This window comes from Suillus fuscotomentosus (genome assembly GCF_016647785.1).
Source record: "Suillus fuscotomentosus strain FC203 chromosome Unknown F5891scaffold_54, whole genome shotgun sequence".
In the NCBI taxonomy this organism is placed as follows: Eukaryota; Fungi; Basidiomycota; class Agaricomycetes; order Boletales; family Suillaceae; genus Suillus; species Suillus fuscotomentosus.
Window position 1 is genome coordinate 135,759 of NW_024539566.1, and position 23,564 is coordinate 159,322.

General features: G+C 47.9%; 5 protein-coding genes across 5 annotated transcripts; 3 read left to right on the forward strand and 2 right to left on the reverse strand.

Annotated features, from left to right (window-relative positions):
- Positions 1–3,845: 3,845 nt before the first annotated feature.
- On the forward strand, positions 3,846–5,608 carry F5891DRAFT_1175124 (uncharacterized protein; the record flags this gene model as incomplete). The annotated part of the gene is made up of 6 exons (XM_041365697.1): positions 3,846–3,957; positions 4,085–4,153; positions 4,215–4,399; positions 4,452–4,607; positions 4,662–4,762; positions 4,817–5,608. The coding sequence occupies 6 exons, from the start codon at positions 3,846–3,848 to the stop codon at positions 5,205–5,207; spliced, it is 1,014 nt and encodes a 337-aa protein (XP_041222118.1). The 3' UTR covers positions 5,208–5,608.
- A 3,123-nt stretch (positions 5,609–8,731) lies between these two features.
- F5891DRAFT_1175125 (uncharacterized protein) lies at positions 8,732–11,079 on the forward strand. Its single transcript, XM_041365698.1, has 16 exons — positions 8,732–9,167; positions 9,237–9,302; positions 9,361–9,390; positions 9,444–9,550; positions 9,601–9,640; positions 9,698–9,770; positions 9,820–9,853; positions 9,909–9,922; positions 9,977–9,981; positions 10,035–10,163; positions 10,213–10,233; positions 10,285–10,325; positions 10,373–10,425; positions 10,487–10,494; positions 10,549–10,610; positions 10,706–11,079. The coding sequence occupies exons 1-16, from the start codon at positions 9,079–9,081 to the stop codon at positions 10,960–10,962; spliced, it is 1,029 nt and encodes a 342-aa protein (XP_041222119.1). The 5' UTR covers positions 8,732–9,078; the 3' UTR covers positions 10,963–11,079.
- Positions 11,080–11,489: 410 nt separating this feature from the next.
- On the reverse strand, positions 11,490–12,480 carry F5891DRAFT_1053005 (uncharacterized protein). Its single transcript, XM_041362561.1, has one exon. The coding sequence runs from the start codon at positions 12,433–12,435 to the stop codon at positions 11,530–11,532; it is 906 nt and encodes a 301-aa protein (XP_041222120.1). The 5' UTR covers positions 12,436–12,480; the 3' UTR covers positions 11,490–11,529.
- Positions 12,481–16,639: 4,159 nt separating this feature from the next.
- Positions 16,640–19,681, reverse strand: F5891DRAFT_958552 (uncharacterized protein; the record flags this gene model as incomplete). The annotated part of the gene is made up of 5 exons (XM_041375573.1): positions 16,640–18,184; positions 18,335–19,141; positions 19,189–19,247; positions 19,304–19,528; positions 19,585–19,681. 5 exons carry the CDS (start codon positions 19,679–19,681, stop codon positions 16,640–16,642), a joined length of 2,733 nt encoding a protein of 910 aa, XP_041222121.1.
- Positions 19,682–20,677: 996 nt separating this feature from the next.
- Positions 20,678–22,255, forward strand: F5891DRAFT_1114049 (uncharacterized protein). The gene is made up of 4 exons (XM_041363761.1): positions 20,678–21,311; positions 21,361–21,451; positions 21,511–21,848; positions 21,896–22,255. The coding sequence occupies exons 1-4, from the start codon at positions 20,931–20,933 to the stop codon at positions 22,157–22,159; spliced, it is 1,074 nt and encodes a 357-aa protein (XP_041222122.1). The 5' UTR covers positions 20,678–20,930; the 3' UTR covers positions 22,160–22,255.
- Positions 22,256–23,564: the final 1,309 nt, after the last annotated feature.

A 23,564-nucleotide genomic window follows, 5' to 3' on the forward strand; every position in this document is an offset into this window, starting at 1 on the left:
ATGAGTTACCGCCACGAGAGATACAGAATCCTACCTTAGAAGAAACAAGAGAAAAAGGACCGAAAAAATGGAGGATCTGTCAGAATTTCGCGCAGCTTAACAAAATAACGGAAGTAGTCCCAATGCCGCAGGGGGATATATTAGCAAAACAACAGAGGTTAAGTGGTCAACGTTACATCTCAATTTTTGACTTCGCAGCAGGGTATTATGCGATAGAAGTGCCGGAGAAGTGGCGTCCATATTTAGCGTTCTACATCGAAGGAAGAGGGTACTTTCAATATCGACGAATGCCGATGGGAATTACAGGAGCACCGACAGCGTTCTGCGATACATTAGCAGAAAGGCTACACGATTTCCTAGTGACGCACTATATGGAATTGTTCATGGACGACGGAGGATGCGCGACAGGTACGTTTAGAGAAATGATGGATAAGCTAACAGTTTTGTTCCAACGTTTTCGAGAATGTCGATTTTCAATAGCTCCGAGCAAGACAAAGCTTTGCATGTCAGAGACCGAGTTCGCAGGAGGAACGATAGGAAGAGAAGGAGTGAAACCAGATCTAACAAAGCTGACAGCCATTGTAGACTGGCGACAACCCGAAGACGCACAGAACTTAGCCTCGTTTTTAGGACTAACAGGATTCTACAGAACGTTAATCAATGCATACGCGAAAAGAGAAGGCCCACTAAGAGATTTACTACTGCAAGCACCCATAGACAGCACAATGTCCAAAACAGCGTATCGACGAGCCATGAGCGGCTTCAAGTTAAGTACTATTTGGACGCAGGAACATACTAAAGCATTTTTAGATCTAAAAACGGCGATTACATCAAGACCAGTATTACACGCACCAAGATACGATGGGTCGCACTTCATAGTGACATCGGACGGATGTATAGAAGGCTTCGCAGCGGTCCTAGCACAGAGAATCAAGACGCGAACATCAGCAGGGAAATGGGTCGAACGTCTATATCCTCTAGGCTTCGCATCAAAACGGACATCAGCGACAGAAAAGAAGTACAAATCGTACTTACTAGAATTCGCGGCGCTCAAATTCGGGTTGGATAAATTCTCGAGCATCATCTGGGGATTTCCGGTCAAGATTGAAACAGACTGCAGGGCGATGAGAGACACGCTGCTGAATCCGCATCTGAACGTAGTACACGCAAGATGGAGAGAGGGAATATTAGCGTATCATATAGTGGACATAAGGCACGTACCAGGAAAGCTGAATGTCGTTGCTGATGGCCTTAGCAGAAAATGGGAAAACACCGCTCCAGTAGCAGGAGACGGAAACGAGTGGACGGTAAGCGAAGACTGGGAAGCAAGGATAGGACTAATTAACGACATCATGAACGTTACGACGGTGGACGCACAAGTAGACAAGCTTCGCACACGATTCGAGAACGAGCCAGTATTCAAGGAAGTCGTAGAAGCTATATGTAACCTAGATCAAGCCACGGAGATCAGAGAGAAACGGCGAGCAAGACACAGAGCAGAACAGTACGTTATAGAAGAAGGGAGGCTCTGGAAGCTACGAGGTGGCACAACGACGAGAGCCAGGACAAGAGTAGAATGTGTCTCGAGAGGAGAAGCCAAGGTACTAGCAGCACAAGAGCATGCAGAAGGAGGCCACTGGGGACGAGATGCGATCAAAATCGCATTACTGGACCGAATATGCAGCCCCAAGCTAGACGCGTCAATCCTAGATGCCATCAAAGACTGCGCAAAATGCAAGAACTTCGGACCGACGCACATAAATTCGCTACTAGAGCCAATAACCAGGCGGCACCCATTCGAACTGTTAGTTGGAGACTATCTCACCCTCCCGAAAGGGAAAGGAGGATACAATATGCTCGGCGTGTACTTGGACACGTTTTCGCAGCATATCTGGGTGTTTAAATATAAAACATCAGGTAGTGCAAAAACGACGATTGAAGGACTCAAGAACATCTTCAACGCATTCACAACACCGGAAACATTCATGGCGGACGGTGGCAAGCACTTCAACAACGAAGCAGTGAAGGACTTCTGCGAATCGAAGAAATGCAAAGTACACATCGTAGCGGCGTACTCCCCGTGGATCAACGGCCTTGTAGAAGGAACAAATAAGCTTTTACTACACGTTTTAAAACGCTTATGCGCACCAAGTTTAGGAGAAGATCAAAGTCAAGGACAAAAAACGACAGAAAGCGGCTTGACACAATCGTGGCCAGACCATCTGGAGGATGCGGTGCACGCTCTTAACTATCGATTATTGCCAGCGCTGAAATTTTCTCCAAAGGAACTTCTTTTAGGATTAGTAGTCAACACACCGAAGACGAATGTAGAAGAAAGCGTGTCAGCGACACGCACTTCAGACCCACTAACTCAAATAGCATACGTCGAACAACAACGGTTGGACGGATACGATGAAGTAGTGCGACATGCGATCAAGAGGAAGGCAGCATTTGATAAAAAGTTGCTACAACGAGCGCCAGGTGAGGTTATATTTCGAATCGGACAACTAGTTCAAGTATATCGCAATGATTTAGATTATACGTTCAAAGCGGAATGAAAGCTCATACCAAAATGGTCAATCCCAAGGCGTATACGAGAGAAGATCCTAAACTCGTACAAGCTTGAAGCGCTGAACGGAATCCCAGTTCAAGGAGAGTTTAGTGCAAGACGACTCAGAGCATTCACCCCGAGAACGGGAACGAAGTTAGCAAGAGAACAAGAAGAGCATGAACGCAGAATCAGAGAGAGGAGACGACGACACGGAAGCAGATACAGAAGATAGAACGGAGAAAGAATCAGAGAAACAGAAGGGACATGAAGAAGAAGAGAACGACCAGACAAGAGACGAAGCGGATGAAGAAGAGAACGAATAGGACAATAGAAGTGATAGTAGGAAGAACGCCGAGGACGGCGTTGGTTGTTTTTTAGGGGGGTGCATGGCCCGGGGGTCCCAAGGCATAGACCAAAGGAAGAGACATAGACAAGAGGCAGTTGGTCCTTCGGCGATAGCCATAGCTTAGTCAGCGACACGCGCACATAGCCAAACTCTGTTCATAGTGTAACACATCATCACGCATCATAGAGCTCTCCCCTCACTGCTTTCGTCCTAGTCCACCGTCCCAAGCAATCTTTCCTCCCCAGTCAATGGGACCATGTATATATCGACGATAGGCTGGACTCGGCGGTCGGGGACATACTTTATTTCTATCCTTCCCTTCACCGTCATCACCATCCTCATGTTCGCCTGCGCTTTGTATAGCATCATGGAGGCTCAGAAAGGGAACAGCGGCTATAAGACCAACTTCGATCCGTCGAACCCCCTTCACCTGATTATGGCTTCCGCCGACGCAGGGAAGGCATCCCCCGTGGCACCCGCTGACGGGAGTCTGAGACTCCAAGGTTTCGACGATATTGGGATCACCGCTAACGAGCGCGTGAGGGTGCAGCTACAAGACGATGGTGTGGGGAAGAAGTTTGTGAACGTTGGTTGAAGGAAGCTCGTATAATTTTGGGTACCACATCAGTAGACGCTTGCTGTATTAGAGTTCGATATTCACCAGAGCCCGTATCGAGAAAAAATGGCTGTCAGTCTATTCCCTGGAATGCGCGTCGATGTCTTTGCGATCACTACTTTTTGTTCGGTCCCTCGCGAAGTCAAACCTCCTTCAATGGACCGATGTTCGTCCTTGTAATTTTAGAGGTCATAATGATTGTGTTCAAGCCATGGCTTCGAAGGTGTCGCAGATTTGGCACAGGTCATGCCACAATTTGATTGGTGCCCAGAGCGAGTATAAGTATAAAGATCTCATATAGACTCGAGCCCACAACCCTCCAGCACTCCACGATGTCAAACCATCAAGCACTTGTCGAAACGCTCTTGATGAAATCAATTCTTGGCCAAGAGCTCGTGAATACGAAGTTCCACATGTTCTCAGGCCGTCGCTCAACAAATCTACGTAAAGTCTTTCGACTCCAAGCCTTGTCCGCCAACGACGTTGTTCTGACAGCGCGTTCCGAGTTTTTTTGCCGAGCGTAACTTTTCCTTCTCATGAAGGTGGCGACCTCGCTCATTGGAGTCGACAGTTCTTGAAGATGAAGAAGAGGTCAAAGCTAATCATACGCCTCCCAGCGATGTGACTACCGTCCTCGAAGGTAAGTGATTCAAGACAATATCAGCAACGTAAATCTTCATACCTTTGGCGGCCTTTTCAAGGAAACATCAGTGAATCAGAGGATCATGAAGACGATGACTCACTGGTTGTGGCCGACACTATGTGCGAAAGCGATGCCTTGGCTGGCCCACCACAAGTAGAAACCCTTATCACCCTTACTCCAATTCATATAAACCACAAGTACTACCGGAACTTCCATACTCGTGCGAGACACGGCATTGAAAACGTAAGTTACATGTCATCACAATTATGGCGGGCCTTTAATTTCGTATATGTAGGTTGAAAGCGCTCTTGCGCAGCTGTATCTGTATACAGACAAGATCTCCTTCTCCCCACTCAAGTCGCAGGGACCGCCCAAAACTGATGCGGAGACCCCAAACCCTAGCACTTCGTGGCCTTGCTCACCGAAGTCGATGTATCGTTTAGCTTCCAAGGTTTCGAGTAAATTTACCTGGTACTCTCCACATATCTTAATACACAATTGTCAGGTTCGACTCGACAGCCTTCGCGATCAAGCTTTCCGTGCAATACGAAGTAGTTTGGATGCGGGAAATATTCTCCAAGAACTTTCTTCATCATTTACATCCAAGTCGGCCTTTTTTGATCATGGCATAGCACAGTGCTAACCAGCTTCGCATGTCAGGTATCCCGCAATCCTGCAAATGAATGTAGAAGTTCTACTCCAGCATATCGCGTCTATTCCTGTCATCCAGAATATCCCTTCGCTGCTCAGGAGGATCAATGACTCACAATTGCCCCATGGAGCGGACATTATCATCGATTTGTACCAGAAATTTCTGCTGCAGTACCATCCTCAGGCGTTTGCACTTGCGAATGCACCGATTGGGAGCACATCACCTCCTCAGAGGACTGATAGTGTCTTGAATACACCGATTGGGAGCACATCGCCTCCTCAGAGGACTGATAGTGCCTTGAATGCACCGATTGGGAGCACATCGCCTTTGCGGAAGACTCATAATGCCTCGAAAGCCAATAGAGGTCCTAGGAAAAATTATCATGCTTCATACTGGTGACCAGGCCGCAGCGACCGCAAGTTAGAAAACATCAACGCTTCAAAACAGACCCTACTATTCGTATCATACCTTTTCCCCCTTATCTCGCACACCACACAAGACAGTTCATAGAGCACCCCGTCTTGAGTACTAGTCTCGTTTGTTTGTGGCGGTATAGAAACACTCCCTTAATATATATATATATTAAAAATCCTAGTCCTCCGCTGGGGCTGAGCCCTATGGTAAACATTACCTACATATATAATTTACAAGCCCTCCCGACACCTGCTGGTCACAATTCTGTAGTCTGCGTAGCTGATATGCACTGGACGTCGATGGTGTCGGGATGTAAGACACCCTCTGAAATGGGCAACATCCCGTGATGCTCGACGGAGTCTGCACGTTTGGAGCTCCCCCAGAAGACAGTGGTTCTAGGTATGAGCTAAGGGTGAATGGAGCAGTAGGTTCTGTGCGTCTTTGCCGAACTTGAATGTCGACTACACTCGTTGGTACTGAGGGAAAGGCCTATGTAACGGGAGGCAGGAGTTTGTGTGTTTACAGATAGCTTGAGGCAGGTCTGGTACACGTCCGCGGATGAGTCCGGCTGTCCATTATACTTCATAGATCGGTGCATACATTGTCAAATATCAAACAAGACATACCGGCCAACATACACGTAGATTGGGAGGGCTTGCGTGCGTCTTATTGGATTATGACAAAATTCGCCCCAAGAACACTTGAATACTGACTCATGATCGGAATGGACAAACTTCTTGTTGCCTCAAGAGTCGTAGTGGCATCCGGTTCTGTGCGCTACCGTTCAACTGGGCCCTCTTTCGACCCTTCCCACCCTGGCGCCTACTGTGATGAGTGATGTCGTTCAGGTCGGCTCCTTCTCGGTTCGTAGCAAGCTCCCTGGTGTCTTTCGAAAGTGTTGAGATCATACAGCGTTAACGGTCATGATGTGAATGACGAAGTACATGACCCTGCGCCTGGAACGTATACGATAGCATGCTTTGGCAAGAATACAGTGAGTATGAGGACTTACAGTGTAAACCAAGACTCACCAGTTTGAAAAGATATACGTGGTTGCGTGCCTTAGATCTAGCCATTTTGAAAAAAAATGTCGACAGAGTCGCGTGACATAGCGTTGAACGCCGGGTGCATGGTATGAGCGAGATTATCCGAGTCTCTACTCTCGGGCCGGTGTCAAAATCTTCGTGGTGGCTTATGCCAGCAGCCATTTTCCCGGATATCCAGCAGCATGGTCAATAAACTGGGCGAAGTAAATGTTGTATCCGTAGTTGGATGTGATAGCCTTCTGCAAGGAGTAGACAGTGCGTTTGGAAAGGAAGAAATTGTGGATGCTGAATTGAAATGGAGAGAAGCACCGCAGTTTAAGTATTAGTGTGCTTGGGTGCTCATTAAGCCACCACGTCTGCATTTTTGGTTGAGGGTCTCTCACTGGAAGAGGGTCTTCGTCGGTTCGTTCGACGTCACTACCGACAGTCTCTTGTAACCTTAACTTTAAACGTACACAGCTCTCGGTTAATTCCGCGTCAATGGTAATGGTGAGATGAATCATGGCATTGAGCTTAAAAACGTTTATTTTCTCATAAATTTTAAGCAATGGTTCGGTACTCAATCTCTCTGTCCGCCTTCTCTTGCTTCGTGCGATGATACTCACGCTCCCCTGGAGTTCCCATTGACCCCTGCGCATGCCATGACACAAATCATTACTGCCACCGATGCAAATAGTTTTTTCTCGACTTTGGCCAAGGCCGAGACCCCGTCGTCCTGGTTTTACTATGGTAAGTACCATTGTTAGATAACGAGGGTCAAGTCACCTGCCTTGGCACCATAGCACAGATCGGATGGAATCAGCTTGGGTCATTGCCGTGATAGGTCGGTTCCACAAAGCGTACAACCTGATTGCGGATATACCGCACGGGGGGAGCCACGACTCGGGTATACGTTCTTTCGGGAACATCCCGCAGTTTATGCGATACCCAACGCATTGATTTGGAGGCTATCGTACATCAACGCGAACGCAAATGACGTAGCGAGAAATGTACTGGTGGTGAAGCACGTAGACGAGGAAGAACGACTTGATGAACTGCGAGGAAGCTAGCATGCTGTGGGTCAGTAGGATCATAAGGCAGTATGAACCGCAAATATCCAGCTATACATGTACAGATCTGACCTGAGAAAAATCTTTAGGCTACGGCTGAACACAAACGCGAACATAGATACTTATTCATGACCTCACAACAGAGCGATGTCGACGAGACAATGCGGATAGACGTGTATGAGTGTATAAGATGCGAGTCAGTGGGAGCGTAATCCGTACAGCTGGTTACTCAAGCTCAAGCTTCAAGCTGCAAACGTTGCATGCAGTATGTGATTATCTCTTGCTACGAAAGGAAAACAAACTTAGCGGGTGGTATGGAACTCCCTCTTGCCGCCCGCATGAAGTGCGAAAACTGTGCACTCGCTGGTGACTGATAGTGACACGGCCGTCTTCTATATTGTATCGAAAGGCGATCAAAAATGATCAGCCAACGTAACTTTGGTCAAGTAGTATACCCAAGTCTGCGTCAATCATACGAGCTGAATATGAACCGAGTCAGGCAAAGTTTACATTGAAAAGACCACATGCCAATGTTACATTAGGTCGATCATGTGCCAAGGGAAACGCATGGGACACACGGTAGTGGTTCAAGGGTAGCTTGCGGATATTGTCGTCGTTGTCTCTGTCAGAGGATGACTAAACCTGTCGACCATGCCTGCGGATGAGAGAATCTGGTAAATCGGTGTCGTCCATATTTTCTAAACAAGTAATGGTTCCCTTGATGAAGTTCTAGATGTGCACGTAGAATCAATCCTCGATAGAAAGTCTTCCAGGTTCCGGAGCACGGAGAAAGCGCATAGGTCCTATTGCTGGCAAACGCGCTGATTTGGTGGTTTGGGGGTGCAGAAAACAGTACGTATGCTCGGGTCCCAAGGAATCTCGACATGTCACGGTGTTTCTCAGAGCCTTGAGTGCACGCACGCCACTGTCTGTCTAGACAGAAACTCAGGATATGGTGAGGAGGATGAGAGTCTCTAAGGCCGAGAGGGAGCGACTTTGGTATTAAATTGAAGCCGTGTACCAATCTGGGAACCTGAAGAGTATGAGTCAAGACTGAGAATTCGAAGAAGGCTTACTATCATGTGGACTGAGTAGATACGAAGCAGTGAGACACAGCGACAGACTCGCCCTCCCAAAATTTTGTCTTTGTACCCATTCGACTTCAACCTGAACCCGAGCCTACCAGTACTTGGTGTCAATGAACGCTGAGTAATTGGGATTTACTGTAGCCCTTCTGATTTGAAACTTTTGGGGTGGGTTGTAGACGACGTCTGACAGAATTGTGAACGTCGGATGCGTCGCAGGTCTCACGTGAGTCCGTGACTGACTTGGCACGACTCGGACTCATCAATGAATTTCATTTCATACATTTCATGAACCCTATATTTGCTTACTAATCAGCCAAGTTGACTTCAGACAGCCTAGCCTATGTGCCCTGATGCCTCGCCAATGCCAGCCGATGTCTCGCTGGCTAGCTTGCTGGCTCTGTCTTGGCTTGCATGACAGATTTACTCCAGACAGGATTGCCCTTTTTCTATCGTTGAGTACCCGAGTACATCTAATTAATTTCAAAGTGTGGTTTTGGTAGAAAAGTCTTGCCTTGCTGGCATTCCCCCTCAGTGTTTCTTTCTTTCTTCGTAAAAGTCTTCAGCGTCAGCCTGTTCCGAGTCGCGTGCCCTTTCCTACATTCCTTTCTTCACTCTCATTCCTCGCCTCAATCTATCAAGGACCGCCGCAGAAGACGAGATTTTCATCTTCTAAATGGAGGCTCTGGGGCGGCGTGTCGTCGTAGACAGCCTAACCTCTGAAAAATATTTGCGAGTAGCATCCATCTCAGTTGCATTTTACGAGTAAGTAGCAGTTTTATCTCCTTGTTGCGGCCCCGTAGTTGTCACAATATTCTAACAAGTTACGTTCAGTTATGTTATTACACTCCCTGCAGAATGGCGCTTTTACCGAAGCCAATCGTCAATTTTTCATATAAGGTATGTATACCCTGGCATATTTTCACGTATCACCGTTGACAAGCTCATTTTTCATCAGTCTTGCCTGCACCTTGTTCATTCTTATACGGTACGTTTGTCCTCAGTTTGTCTTGTGATTTTTTTTGCTCACTTTCAATACAGCTATATCAGTATCATGGCTATAGTAATTAGCAATTATGGATTCTTCTCTACCGCCTATACCCTACAGACGTGTCAACAGTACTATCTTGTGGCGCCTGTATTCAAAGGTCTGTCCTACCGGTGTTCACCTACCATAACTTTATTGACCATGCCGTAGCCATACAAACAATGGTATCACAGGCCATCCTAGGTATCAGGTATGTCCTGTCGAATATTTTATGGGTTGCAGCTGCACAGACTGAAAAATCGCTTAGAGCATTCAATATTGCAAGAAGAGATAGGCGGATAGGAGTCATACTATTGCTGCTATACTTCCTGTCGACTTCAGTGGGTTCTTACAACACAAGTATGATTGCCTTTCTCTGATTTCTATTAGGCGGAGTGGTTTTCTGACATGTTTCACCGGACTCGTAAGCTCTGCCTTATATGTTAATCTGAGTTCTCATTGACCTTTACGATACACAGCTGTTGTCGATGATGTACGTCAATTTTCCTTACAACAAGATCTCATGCAAACAGTATCCCTTTCTTAGGGAAAGTAAGTGGTCATTTACCACCAGTGTGGGCTGTTCAGATCTTCATGAACCATAGCTGCACCTCGGGAGATTCTGGTAAAGTATTGTCAACCTGGTTCTATTACCTCGCTGTGTTAGTGTATGACATTGTCATGGTGACAATTTCTACCGTGCATCTTCTGCGTTACAATCCTCTCAGTAGCAGGTAAGTCTTTTCCTTCCCGTCTTTCGGGTCGCTAAACCATTGCTGTCAGGGTAGAACAGCTAATACGGGTGTAAGTCCCTTACCACTGGCAGAGTCGATGTGCATCACTCATTGTACTTAGCCTGATCTATGACGGCATCGGATATTTCATCGTGTTGTCCGGCAAGCATATTCTGCTTGTGATGAGCACTCTTCTAACATTACTTCAGCGGCGAACGTATTGAATCTCATCCTATATCGTACGACTAATATCTATACTCAGGTATGTAGGCTCAACTTCGAATATACCATGGAGACTCACACCGACTTGCTCCTATTATTAGTCGGCAGGGTAAGTTTTGTATCATCTGGCGTCAAGGAGATCAGACCCCTCAAAATGCATTAGGGCATCAGTAGGTTATGCTTTAACGTGGATTATGAGCCAACGGATTCTCATCAATATACGAGGTACGCACCATTCTAGAGCTTGACTGCTATTCCACTAAGGCTCGCGATGCTCATTCTTTCCATTTCTTCCGCTCCGATCACCCAAATACGCAAAGGAATGTCAGAGCCAAATGCCCAACGCTTGGAAAACGTGATCGTCGCGCGTCCCACACTTACTGCGCAGAAAAAAATGATGTCCGGTCTCCGCTCCCAGTTCGAGTCCAAGAGCCACTCCAAAGGCTCCAGCGGCTCCAAAAACCCCGTCGATGCAGGGCTTAGGGCAAAATCGCCTCGCAATTCCAACGACATGGAACTCGGTATACACGTACGCGTCGAGCGCTCGGTGATGATAGATTACAGGGAGGCAATCTGAGCAATCTAGCTCGTGGGCAAAATGAATCTGAGGCACTGGCGCCTCAGAAGAAGGAACGACTATTTGCTACGGGATAATACCCAATATACGATATTAACGTGTATATCCACCCGGTGCTACTACGGAAATTTCAGTCCCCGTTCACAACAAAATGCGCATATATATTCGGTGAGCTGTTCAACATTCGCTGCTTACTCTAAGAGACATTCAGTGCTATATAAAATAGCCTACATTCTGACCATTCTCGCCTGTTTATGTTCCCGTGTCACGCGAGCTATTCTTCATGTTGGAGTATATTGTCAAGCGCCGTAATTACAAGTCGTTGATCGGCCTTCGATCGACTCGCCTCCCTTGCGTTATCTGCATTTCATCCTTTTACCACTGCGAGTGCGTCTCCCTATGAATCTTCACTATTTTCGCTCGCTTGCATTTCGGGCTTACTACAGACAGGTTTCCATGGTCTTCTTTGAAGAGAAACTGTAGTCCAATACACATGCATGTGGTATCACATATACGAAGTACAATGAAAATCGCTCAGATCCCTCATCTTCGAGAAAAAATATACATCTACAATATCTCTATCGTCTTAATGTCCATCAAGTCTTGAACAGAAGACACATCTTTGACCTGCGCAATGATATCACCATCCGACGCAACCCTCTTGTATTCTCCACCACGCTGCCGCGCTAGCAAAAAGGCGCCAAAAGGCTGCCCAAGGCGAACGAGCAACCGCAATGCTCGCAATTCTAGATCAACCCCATCCTGTTTTACAGGAGAATGGCTAGGTGAGTCGTCTGACGGAGACGAAGGTGGAGTCCGATAATCCCCCTCGCTCTCGGTATCGTCTAGCAGATTTGCAAAGTCTGGTAGTTCGAGGAGAGACCGATCCCAGGGACGGACAAGCAGGAAGGTTTGATTGACGGGCCTGGTCCGTGAGTGAATATTCAGCTCTTTGGTAGTGATCAGCAGGTCACGGAGCCCGTCTGCCTTGACTTTACATCGAGTCTCCTGGGATGGACCGTGCCTCAGACTAACTTCTGTGACACGGAATGCCATGCAAGGCAGATGCAGCCTGCAGTTCGCGAAACGAGCAGCGCTTGTGTTATCAAGCCGGTCGTAAAGTTCCGAAGCCAGATCCACAACATCGGGATTTTTTCGCAGCGAAGAGACCTGTGTCTGAATATCGTCTTCAGACAAAGATGAAAGGGCACATGGAGGAGTGGTGTAAGAGGTAATATGCGCTGGAAGACAGCTATTGAACTCGGAAGGTTGTCCGATCCAGTCGAGGACAGTGATGTCCCCCGACCGAGCTACGATCTCCTGTAGGAGCCGTCCGAGCGCGTTCTGTTTCTTCTCGCCATAAATGACAGGTAGAGTGATACCGAAGATACCAAATAATGAGTACGCAATGTCCTCCTGCAGAGTGGTGACGCGCTTCGATGCCCATTGCAGTTTCTCTCGGGCACCCCTCATACCTGGACTGAAGTTCACCAAAGCCCGTGCATCTATGCCCGTCGCATCCTCCAACTCCTTCATGATTGCAGGGGACTCTTTGTGGTTGGGAGAGCGGTCGCCGAGATATAACGACCAATCTTTCTGATAAAATATAACAACTTGCGGAGCAACTAACTCTTGGAAGGTCCATCCTCGCTCGTTCCAAACACTCCCCACCAGTGCACCGGGCTGAGATGAAGAAGGGATATCGGATAGGTAGACGATGGTAAGCGCTGAGTTGCGGTACCAGATGAACATGGAGTTGATCGATTCTTGAAGCTCCGTAATATTGCTCTTCTTGTCGATACAGCACGTGTCCATCCATGCCCAGTAATATCCAGCATTACGAACGACTTTGCAGAACGACTGCAGTTTCGCGATGCCACCAAGTCCATCCAACTCGTACACGACTTTATCCTGAATGTCGTGCAGCAACACCTCCGTCTCTTCCCACCTGTGTGATAGCAGGACGCAGCGGAAGTACGTCGCCACTACGTCTTTGATGCGCTGCGTTCGGAGGTTTGAATCTTCCGTCGGAAACGTGATAAGCTCATTATACTCTGAACTCATTTTGAAAGAGTTTAGCTGTGCTGCTCGGTCACACAAAAGACCCGTAGAGGTGTTGAGCAGACGAAGGGGGGCATTTTCGAGTTCGATCCAAACTGCTCTTCTGATAGCGTCCTCTGCTTGGGATGGACAGACATACTGCTGACGCAAACCTGTAGAATGAGATAGGCATTTGAGATCATGCAGGAGTGTTCTATGGCTTACTGCGTATCTGCATTTCGGGAGCGTCGTCTAACTTGGACAACATGATTGTGAATGCCTCGATGGCTTCGTCGTAACGTTTTGCGCCACGCAGCGCTGTATGTGTCAACTGGTATCCAACGTGAGATGAAGGATTGAGTTTGGTGACCTATGCATTGCCGAAGTCAACATGGGCTACAAAACCATAGATGCTAGCGTACCTTTTGCGCGTCGAGAACTGCTTCCTTCCATAGCATTTTCTCTAACTTTGCCTTACTGCGATTTGCAAAGACAATATCGGATGCAGAATCCAGGGCGATTGCCGCTGAGTACAGGTCGATAGCCCTGTCATACTCGCTTGTAGCGAGGGCAAGATCTCCGTTGGCAATACAGAGCACGCTGCATTCTTCCTTGAAAGCTGGATGAAATACAGGTGAGGATTGTAGCCTGCATTACATTACGAACTCCAGACTTGCCATTGGACCAGTCGAGGTAGTCGATCATGGTGTTTTCGTCACTCGAATCCATCATGGACCAGTATAATTTCACCGCATCTTGAAATTTACCAGCCTTCAGGAGTGCATCACACCGTTTCTGGTGTGTAGTCAGCCACAAACATTTCAGATCCCAGCCGAAGAGCTGGACAAGATACTCAGTTATGAAAAGCACTGTGTACACTTAACGCACCACCACCAGGTCCTCGTATATTTCATGAATGTTGAATTTTGATGATGAATTGTTGGAGTTGACAGCGGCAATGAAATGGTCAGCGGCTTCGGCGTAACGTGCACCGTCCAAGGCTTTTTCGAGTTGAACACGCAGATATGCCTAATGTGCGAGATTGCAAAGGTTGGGATTTATGACCAAGTGTAGCTGCATGGTACTTACTTCCACAATACGACATGGGCGAGTATAGACATTCGGACAACCCGCAGCGAGTTCTTTGAGGAGCAGGCTTGCTTCGTCATGTTGACCTGCATTGAACAGTGCGATGGCCTGAAATATGGAATGAGACAGAGAGTATGCAAGGTAACTGTGACATACCTTGATCAAGAGCAGAAAATGAATGGTATCTGGATCTTGGTCCGTGTATATGGATGCAACATCAAATGCTGCCCTCGCATCCAGGATGCGGCCCTTTCCGCAGAGGGCAATACCCTTGGAGATAAAGCCTATCAACGATGGCTGAATGCTGATGGACTATGTCACCATCGAGTTAGTCTTTCATAAGAGGATCATGATTAGTGAGTATGTCTCACTGTAATTGCATCCTGAACGGCGTGGTCCCAGTCGTGTTTTCGCGCCATGACAAATGAACGATGAGCGTAGGAAGTATGGTTGTTCTCATCGGTGTTGATATCTTGTGTGAGTAGTTCCTCGGCGGTTGACAGGTCTCCATCTATGCATGCAATACGGGCTGTCATGATACCTAAGATCTGCACGAAACATGTTCAAATTGTGATATATGAGTCACGGACAGAAACGTGCCTTTGAATTGATGATGTTGGGTACTGCCCACTCTGAGATCATTTTATCGTTGCCTCCGCTGAGGATGTGCTTGCCATCCATGGAGAAAGTGACCCATTCTGGACCGAGTGAGTGCTCAAAGATGGCAACGGTTCGTCGATCTGAGACCCGCCAAAGACGAACATGACCTTCTTGTGGAGATACCGATGCGACGAGTGTGCCGGCAGGATTAATGGCCATGAGATTGATATAATTGGAGTGGCCAGTCCAAGGATCGCCAACCTGCTTCCAGGTTGCTGTATCCCATTCGCGTATGGTAGGATCGCCCCCATCGCCGCCTGTGAGAAGGCGTGTGCCATCGGCCGTCCATACGAGTGAGAAGGTGTGCGATTTGTGACCCTTGAAGGATGCAACAAGTTCCCTCGTGCCTGGATTATAAATGTCGATCCTCGATGTTGCGATAGCAAGAAATTCTCCAGATGGCGAATACCGAACACAACAAGTACCATCACCACACTTAATTGGTCTTCCTTCCAGCTCTGTCCAGGTTTTGGTGTTCCATAATTTTGTTATTCCGTACTTTGAACAAGTGGCCAGCACTGTTCCATCAGGAGAAAAATCTAGCGAGCTGATCCACCCGCCGGGGTGAGCTTCGATGGGCTGGGAGAGCAATTTTCCAGTTTTTCCGTGCCAGACCACGACCTCCCCATTCAGATCACCGCTTGCTATCAATTGCTCATCTTGTGAGACCGCCAATCTCGATACCCCCCCGCGATGCATTTCCATCTTCAATGCAACGCCGGTCTCCAAGTCCCACAGACGAACCGTCTTGTCATGTGAGCCCGTAACCAATCGTTTATCCGGGAACACTGCGGCTGCCATTATACACTGTTCATGACCGTTCAACTCTCGCAAGGGTGTAGTGGTTGGAATGGGCTTCAACATTTTACTGGAGGTTGATGGCGTTAAACGTGGTCGAGGTGAGTTTGGAGGGATCGTAGGTCCCTTGTTCTAAGCTGCAGAGTAGACGCCCGAGGCTGTTCCCACTGAAGTACCCTCTTCTTACGACATCTCAAACTTGTCATCAAATGTGTCACAAGAGGGTGCCTTACGTCCAGTGCTTTCTTGTAATCCATCTCTACTTTGAGCTTCCCTCACTACCGGTCCAACTGGTTTTAGTTCTTATTCGCCAATCCACCATCATTGGAATCCCGCACCACACAAGTACAGGTGCAACATGTTCACTAACCTCTGCGAGCTCTCACCGCAGATGCTACCGAGCCATGCATCAAAAGCACTGTTATCGTGTCTTGGAATGCTAAAAAGCATGGAACCAACAATCTCTATACCAGGTACCTGGACTGCCGAAAGACTAAGTGAGTTTCACACCAATTCTTTTATCAAAGCTTTCACCCTAATTCTCATGTACCAGGCGCCAGTGCGTGATCGATTTTTAGTGGCTCGTGATTATTCTCGGGTGCCATGTGCTGTCTCCTTTATGAATGACAATTGGTGCACACTAATGGGGACGACACGATGGATGATCTGCCTATAGAACAACGAGGCCCGCGCCTCAGTATCTTGTCGCCTGCACGCACATTCTTTCTACGGCTGTCTATCTTAGCAATATTATGATGAGCGCACTTGCCCCGAGTTCTCGAGACTAGGTCTGCGACTGATGCCATGCTAGAGAATCGCAGAACTTCTGGCTTCAAGCTCAATCGTGCGAGGTTTTCAATAAGTGCGTTGCGTGTAATTTTCTCAAACCAACTTCCACATAGCTAAACATTTGAAGAGAACGTCTTCCCCAAGGCACCAAAATATGGATTGGCCGTGTTTGTCAACGAAGGCTGTGACTCGGAGAATCACGACACGAAACATACATCCATTGTATTCGCGAAGCTTTCCTCTAGTGTTAACCTCGACACTACAAGATCTTGAACTATACATAAAATTTTTATTCTCTCCACTAACCTACAGAACGTCCCGCAATTGCCACCAAGTCTGAAAACTCTCGACCGGCCAGCAATCTCTTTCCCTTTCCCTCGACGTACTCCAGAGGCTTGCTCAACAAAATATGCAAAAAATCCGGTTGCGCACCCAGGTGGTGCTTCAGGTACGCCACAACAACAGCAGTCGCCCATACATTCTCACTGACCTGTAAATCTGCCGCCATTTCTAGGATCTCCACGCCAACAAGCGCCTCTAATGGAGGCGACGGCGTGAATGAGCCGTCGTAGCCCTGCAGCAAGATAAGAGCATACACTTCCTTAGGCACGGGTAGTGGGTGAGAGTCGGACACTACTGCACGTCGTGGCAGTCGTGCCCTCAGATGTGCGTTACGCGTTGGACTGAAGACTGGCGATGGTATGCGCTGGATTGAATGACGCAGTGGGCTGGACGATCGAGAATGGGTCCATTGAGAGTTGGTAGAAGAGCCTTCCAGTGAACTCAACGTGGAGAATGTATCCGTGCTCGAGTTATCGTGATGAAACGGACGTGCGCTCTGACTGGACAACAAGCTCGAACGTGATTGTGCGGTGGAATAATATGTGCCAGGAAGCAAGTTTTGGCGTCTCGAATATGTCGGGGCAGCATCTGGGGTGAAAAAGTCGAACACTGCGTTGACCACCCAAGACAAGTTGTCCAAAACTGTCTGCACCATAGGTGCATCCATTCCCAAAGCATAATCTTCAGGAGCGTCTCTCGTGATGCTAGGTGGGAATGCGTTATAATGCTGCCGCGGAGAGCCTTCTACTGACGCCGTCCAGTGTAGCCTGCTCCCCTCCATCTCACGCCGGGGCTCTATGGTAACAAAGGATGTGTACTGGCTCGCAAGCTGGTACTCGAGTCCTAATTGGACAATTGCCATCTTTCGAACTTCCTCATTTGTGGTAGGCGCCACAGGCCTTGGAAGTGGTATTCTACCCTCTGCCAGGTGCTTAATGAGTTCTTGTGCAGCCAAAGTATGAAGGAGTGGAGTTTTATCCTCGAACGGTTGTTTAACTACCATGACCGGTACCACGAGCTCGAGGACCCGAGCCAGACCCTCGACCTTGACACGCAACCTGACTTCAGGAGGGATCGACCTAAAGGTGGTGATTGCAAAGACATTCAAGTGCATCTCGGGGAATATCTTCATGATCCTATGTGGAACCTGCTGTATCGGAGACAGCGGCTCCGGCTGCACTACCTGACTGAGTGGAAGCGAGTGACAGTAATTCGAGGGTAAGAAGTTGATGGCTGGTGGGATGCCAGAACCGTGCCAATCAACCACGACACTCTCGATTACGCCCGTCCGACCAGCGGCCAGAAGCCTTGCACACTTCCTAATCATGTCTTCAGCTTCAGCTGCAAGCAAACATTCACCCACGCTCGAGCGAGCGAGGCGCTCGCACGCGACCGATGCGACATGTTCACCGATCCAGAGGGTGTATAGCTTCAATGGCGCGTTTGGCCTGCAGCTATCGACAGCCGCTGAGACAACCTCGAATGGATCGGAGTTTGTGGATGACTGTCTCATCATGAGTTCGAGTAGAGCCTCAGGAGACATCAGACGCACATTCGAGTCGGACGACGGCTTCAAGCGCTTGACTCTGGATAAGACTTGTGTGACCACTCTACGACTCCGCGCAAACATCCCTTCTCTCTGAAGGGGCTTCACTCCAGGATGTATGCCACCGCCAGTAAGAACGAATATGGTAGTCGGGCGATTGTGATCACGAGATGCCACCGCAAGCTGCAAGACGTGGGCAAATTTCGTTCCGCTATTGTTGGCTTGTATAGCTTGTATATTCGAGATCTGCACAATCCACTCAATGTCTAGTTGCCTTTGACGATGACAGAATATGATTACCGCGTACTGCATATTCCTGTCATTGAATGGCATACTCGTCTCCCACATACCATCAACCTCGCTGAAGATATTGAAAGTCGTATCCGAGTCTGGTAGGAGATGGAGCAGCATTGCCAACGTGCGCTTAGTCGTTTCCATCGGGGCTCCGATCATGCTCGAACTGCGATCGATAACGAATATGTATTCTTGTGGTGCAACGCGGGGCATCTCGAACTTCGGTACGAAAGAGAGCTGCATGGCAATTGTATCCGCACGTTGGGGATGGACTTCGGCGAAACACCGAGGCTCATTAAGTCCATGAGCGTGTACCGTCAGCACGAAGTCTCGGTCTAGGAATGTTGTAGATGACCACTTTGCGGTCATCCGTCGTTCAGACTTTGTTGATGCGTGTTTCCTGTATCGTAGGGGGGTAGAAATCCGGTGAGTAGGGCTACGTATGTCCTGTATCACATCACTGGTTTGGACGTCCACAGTGATATGAACACGCGTCCTTTCATTAGTTGTGGGTGCATTAAGCAAGGCTGTCGGAGTCTCGCCATATCGTTTAGCAATGGTCATTGGAAGCCGTAGACAGATATGATCTTGTCTTGCCTCATCGAAAAGATTCATCACAAACTGCTCGTTCGTCAAAAAAGTGTGTGACTAACTGAGAGCGCACTCACTGTCAATCTTGTTGTAATCTTCTGCCGGGCGGGGATCGAGCCAACTGAAAGTGTGAATACTAGATCCAGGTCGGGTCAGAATCTATCCAGGATCATTGTAATGCGCTCGCCACACATTCTGTTGATCCCGCAAACATTCCGGCATCCATCGCACCGTGAAAAGCTTCTGCGGCTTCTGACTTCTCTTCTGTGATACCGGTTATAACGCGCCCATCGGCATGTTCGAGCTCAAAGGCACAAATTGCAGCATTTGCGGGAAAAGGGAACACGTATTTTGCGCGGCTTGTAGGGCTCTCTGACTCATTCTCGAAAATTTGATGGACCATGACTTTCGCAGAGACTATGAAGTAAGAGCAGTACAAATTAGTGATGACTGTGGATCTCGCTCCAACTCACCATCGACCATCCATACTCTCACGTCGACCTCTTGAAGTGGCAGATGCAGAAGACGCTGGTCGAGGGAGCGATACACGATGCCTGCATATCTGGTCATAGTGATGAGTAGTACGGTGATGAAACAACGTGAAGATATCGCTGATCCATCCTTAAACGTTTTATACTTGTAGTTTAACGCCTACTATCACAACAGTTCCTGAGAAGTCATTTCAGATTCTGAAAGTGTGAACATGACTCGAGGTAATCGGACATGCACCGCAGTCATGTTGTGTCTCTCCGATAACTGATTACAGGTAAGGAAATTTGAGGGCTCGATGAATGATGCTTTGCATCGTGTAGTATCCGAAGCTTGGAGAATCTCGCCATGTTTGAACTTTGCCGCGACTCGAAGATATGTAGTACATCATCGACGATCTGTCGAAGTGCTTCGGAGGGTTCGAAGGAACACATAAGATGATCAGTTAGAGATGTCGATACCGAGCCTCGAAAGTCAGGTGGCATCAACGTAGCCGGTGTCGAAGTGACAAGGCCTTATTGTCTAAACATCACTTCTGTCGATATAACTGGGTCCGAGTCTACAGAAAGTATACACTCAACAGATTCATTTGAAACACCATCACGATAGCACACATACCGAGACTCCAGTGAGTGAATGCTGCACATGGTGATATGAATCCCTATCATAAATATCACGACCCTTGCACACGCAGATTTCTTGGCGATGGTGATTTTGCTTGTATGTCAAAGTAACTCGGGAGTTACGAAGGCGATTTTGTCCTCTGGCCAGTATCTCCTGTCTTAACATTGATGGATGGCTTAACATGAACTGTTTTCATTGGAACTTGAAGAGTTGTCGAGGATGCCTTGTCGCTTCTCAAAGTTGGAATGTTAGATTTTCTGGATGGTTCAGGTATAGCTGACCTATAATCAAAAACATCAACTCCGCGAAGACCAAAAAAAGAACAATATTACTTGTTATTGAGTCAGGCTTGCAGCAAGTGTGTCAGGGATTTGACAGAGATGACTCAAATGTGCCGCAGAGAGCTCCTGAAAGGGTCGGACTGTTTTCGGATGTCTTCAAAACTAAGTTGTCACGGTGGTGGTGGGGCCTTGTACTACCGTGGTACTACTTCAAGTAAGTAGGCTACGGAACCGATAAGTTGATTAATTAATCTTCGGGTTGATTGAGACTAGTACTGATGTGGCCGCGTTTACATAAAAGTTACTAGCGCAGCGCAGCCTTCCGATGCCACGATCTCCGTTGTTGTCGAGTTCATGCCTCTCTTTGGCTTCTTCAAAAATTCCCAGTCAACCCCCACTACCAGGGCTACTTATACCCGCTCTCCATGTCCTACACACCAGACGAGTCCTCCGCTCAGCTCTATGCCGAGAAAACGTGGCTGGCTGGTAGCATCATGACCGGCGTCGGCTATGGCGTCGTCCTTGCTCTTTTCTGGCTCTGTCTGCAGTTATTATGGCGCCGTACGCGAGTGAAGGACGCAGATTACGCTAGAAATTGCTTTTTTCTCGTCTATGTCTGCGTCATGTTTACTCTAGGATCACTTTTCATGGGCTCCAATTCCCAATTCACCCAGCTCGCCTTCATAAACGATCGAAATTTTCCAGGTGGTCCCAGTGCATGGGAGGTTGAGATGTTTTCCATCAATGTGGATGAGATATCCAATGTCTCTTTTGTCCTGGCAGATTGGTGTGCTACAGCGCTCATGGTGAGTTTCAGTCGAGACAGTCATATCATCTTCATTTCTCATAATGTAGGTCTGGCGCTGCGTGATTATATATCGTGATTGTGGAAGTTGTCCGTGGCCAATTATTATGATGCTAGGGACCATGTTCCTCGGATCTGTCGGTAAATAATCTACATTGGTATGCATTCATATGTACTTACCTTGGCATTCTTCTCCCCAGTGTTCGGCATTCTCTTTCTCTACCAGATCTCATCCCCGTTATCATCACCATACTCTGCTGCTGGCGCGAATGTGAATTTTACCCTTCCATACTTTTTCTTTGAACTTGCCACCAATATCACCGTCACCATCCTCATCGTACTCCGCCTATACCTATATCGTGTCCACAACAAGCAAGCATTATTAGGTCCTGGACACGTAGCGGAACACACTAGTGTCGAGTCAGTGATCGTCGAGAGCGCTGCAATTTACTCCACGTTCTCCTTACTGTTCTTGATCCCATTCGCGACGAAAAGTCCAGTTGCGAACGTGTTCATGCAAGTACTTGGAGAGGCACAAGTCAGTACCATCGTGTTAATTCAAGCTTTTGCACTGACTCTCTATAGCTCATTGCCCCCTTGCTGATCATATTCCGTGAAGCCCAGGGGAACGGCTGGATTAGCTCCACGGTATCTTCAACATCTTCCAGTAAAACCGCTGTCCAATCACCACAATACTCCGGCATCGAATTCACATCTCAGCATATGCATAACGAAGGGCTCAAATCTACCGACTATAGAGACGTCTCCATGACTGCAGGGGAAGATTCTAATATTGACAATGATGATAACGTTGTAGAAGTTCCGAGGACGGAGGAGGATCACATCTAGCTTGCCGCAGGGACCCTGACCATGTATTTCACTTATCACGTTATGTATCTGTGTCGCATCAAACCAAACAGCTCAAATATAGCGACAGTAGAAAGGAAACCGATTGGAGTCTCTAGATTTTGACCTCAAGGATTGTAGTATGTGTTCACACTGAGATCTGGTCATTGTACTCGAAGTTCGTCATTGAACTTTGAAGTACTGAAGGATTACAGAATCATACTTCTGTACAGGTTACTGCCGATGAGATCTCTGATCGGCGCTCATGTGATTCCGTTCCCACTCTCGATCATCCCTTTTGCCTTCATCATTGATCTCCGTCTCTCTGCATTCTGTACATAACACGTGGACTTGGCAAATGCAGAGAGACGAAGGAAGAAGAGTTGCGTACAAGCCTTCGTTTTCGAGTACAGTTGCATCTCTGATGCGCATGTAAATCATGGGGGGAGAGAACACAAAACCAGCAACGAGTAGACACCACGGGGAGAGGAAGATGCTCTTGCAGCTATAAGGTCGGAGTTAAGGTGGAGCTTTCGAACCTAATCAATCGTATCCATCTGTCACGCACCAGCAGGGATGGAGTGATCATCAGAGCTTCGAAACCAAACAAAGAAAAGGACGGAGGCGCACAAAATCCTACATTGAATACCTACCTTATTACTCATGGCACCGATGAGCCAGCGACTCACTGTCTGCCCCATTACATTTAGAAGGCCATAGAACATCATGTGTCAGATGTATGCTGGAAACTGTGGGTCGTAAATATCCGTCGTCTGGGAGTCTGCCGTCACTGATGAACGTTGAGCGCGCGGGTGTAAGTCCTGCATACAAAATCGCCAAGAATCGTGGGAAGGCCTATATATACATGCCAGGGAAGTCTGATAGGAATTGGCCCAGATGTGCACTGCGGCGTCAAATGTCATGACCAGGAGGACTCGGATGTCCCCAAAATTGAGCTTGATGTGCCGATTGAAAATTTGGATTGATTGGCGAACCGCGCAGCTGGGTCACTAGAAGTTGTCTCCGACAATAGTTACGAGCACAGGCAATCCGCAACACTGATGCATCTGATGAAGGGCTGGATGATTGCCGAATGAAACTGAAAAATTTGATGTCAACCGAGTTGGAGCAGTTGTGACATGCGCCCGGTGACCGGTCCGATGCCGTGACAACGTGACCTCACTTCTGCCGCCAGCCCCTGAGGCCTGATGACTAAGCAACAGTTGCTTTGCAAATTTAGGTCGTGGCAGTTTGTCCAGACTCCATGCTGCCGCAGCATCTGAGACTGGCTAATGGAGTTTCTCAAGATCGATGACCTCTCCACCACTGGTCGTGCAGCCTCGATAAGCCGCGACGCCGTGCCAAGGGGGCTGCCAAGGCCATCGTCTTTTCCGAATCCAGGGTCGCA

What these genes read in the sequence shown, in the direction of transcription:
- F5891DRAFT_1053005 (XM_041362561.1), bottom strand. Translation starts at nt 12,435, where the DNA reads ATGAGGGGTGCCCGAGAGAAACTGCAATGGGCATCGAAGCGCGTCACC.
- F5891DRAFT_1114049 (XM_041363761.1), top strand. Translation starts at nt 20,931, where the DNA reads ATGTCCTACACACCAGACGAGTCCTCCGCTCAGCTCTATGCCGAGAAA. An exon ending in GGTGTGCTACAGCGCTCATG is followed by an intron (nt 21,312 to 21,360) that starts GTGAGTTTCAGT and finishes CTCATAATGTAG; the next exon opens with GTCTGGCGCTGCGTGATTAT. An exon ending in CATGTTCCTCGGATCTGTCG is followed by an intron (nt 21,452 to 21,510) that starts GTAAATAATCTA and finishes TCTTCTCCCCAG; the next exon opens with TGTTCGGCATTCTCTTTCTC.
- F5891DRAFT_1175125 (XM_041365698.1), top strand. Translation starts at nt 9,079, where the DNA reads ATGGAGGCTCTGGGGCGGCGTGTCGTCGTAGACAGCCTAACCTCTGAA. An exon ending in TACAATCCTCTCAGTAGCAG is followed by an intron (nt 10,164 to 10,212) that starts GTAAGTCTTTTC and finishes CATTGCTGTCAG; the next exon opens with GGTAGAACAGCTAATACGGG. An exon ending in GATTCTCATCAATATACGAG is followed by an intron (nt 10,611 to 10,705) that starts GTACGCACCATT and finishes AAATACGCAAAG; the next exon opens with GAATGTCAGAGCCAAATGCC.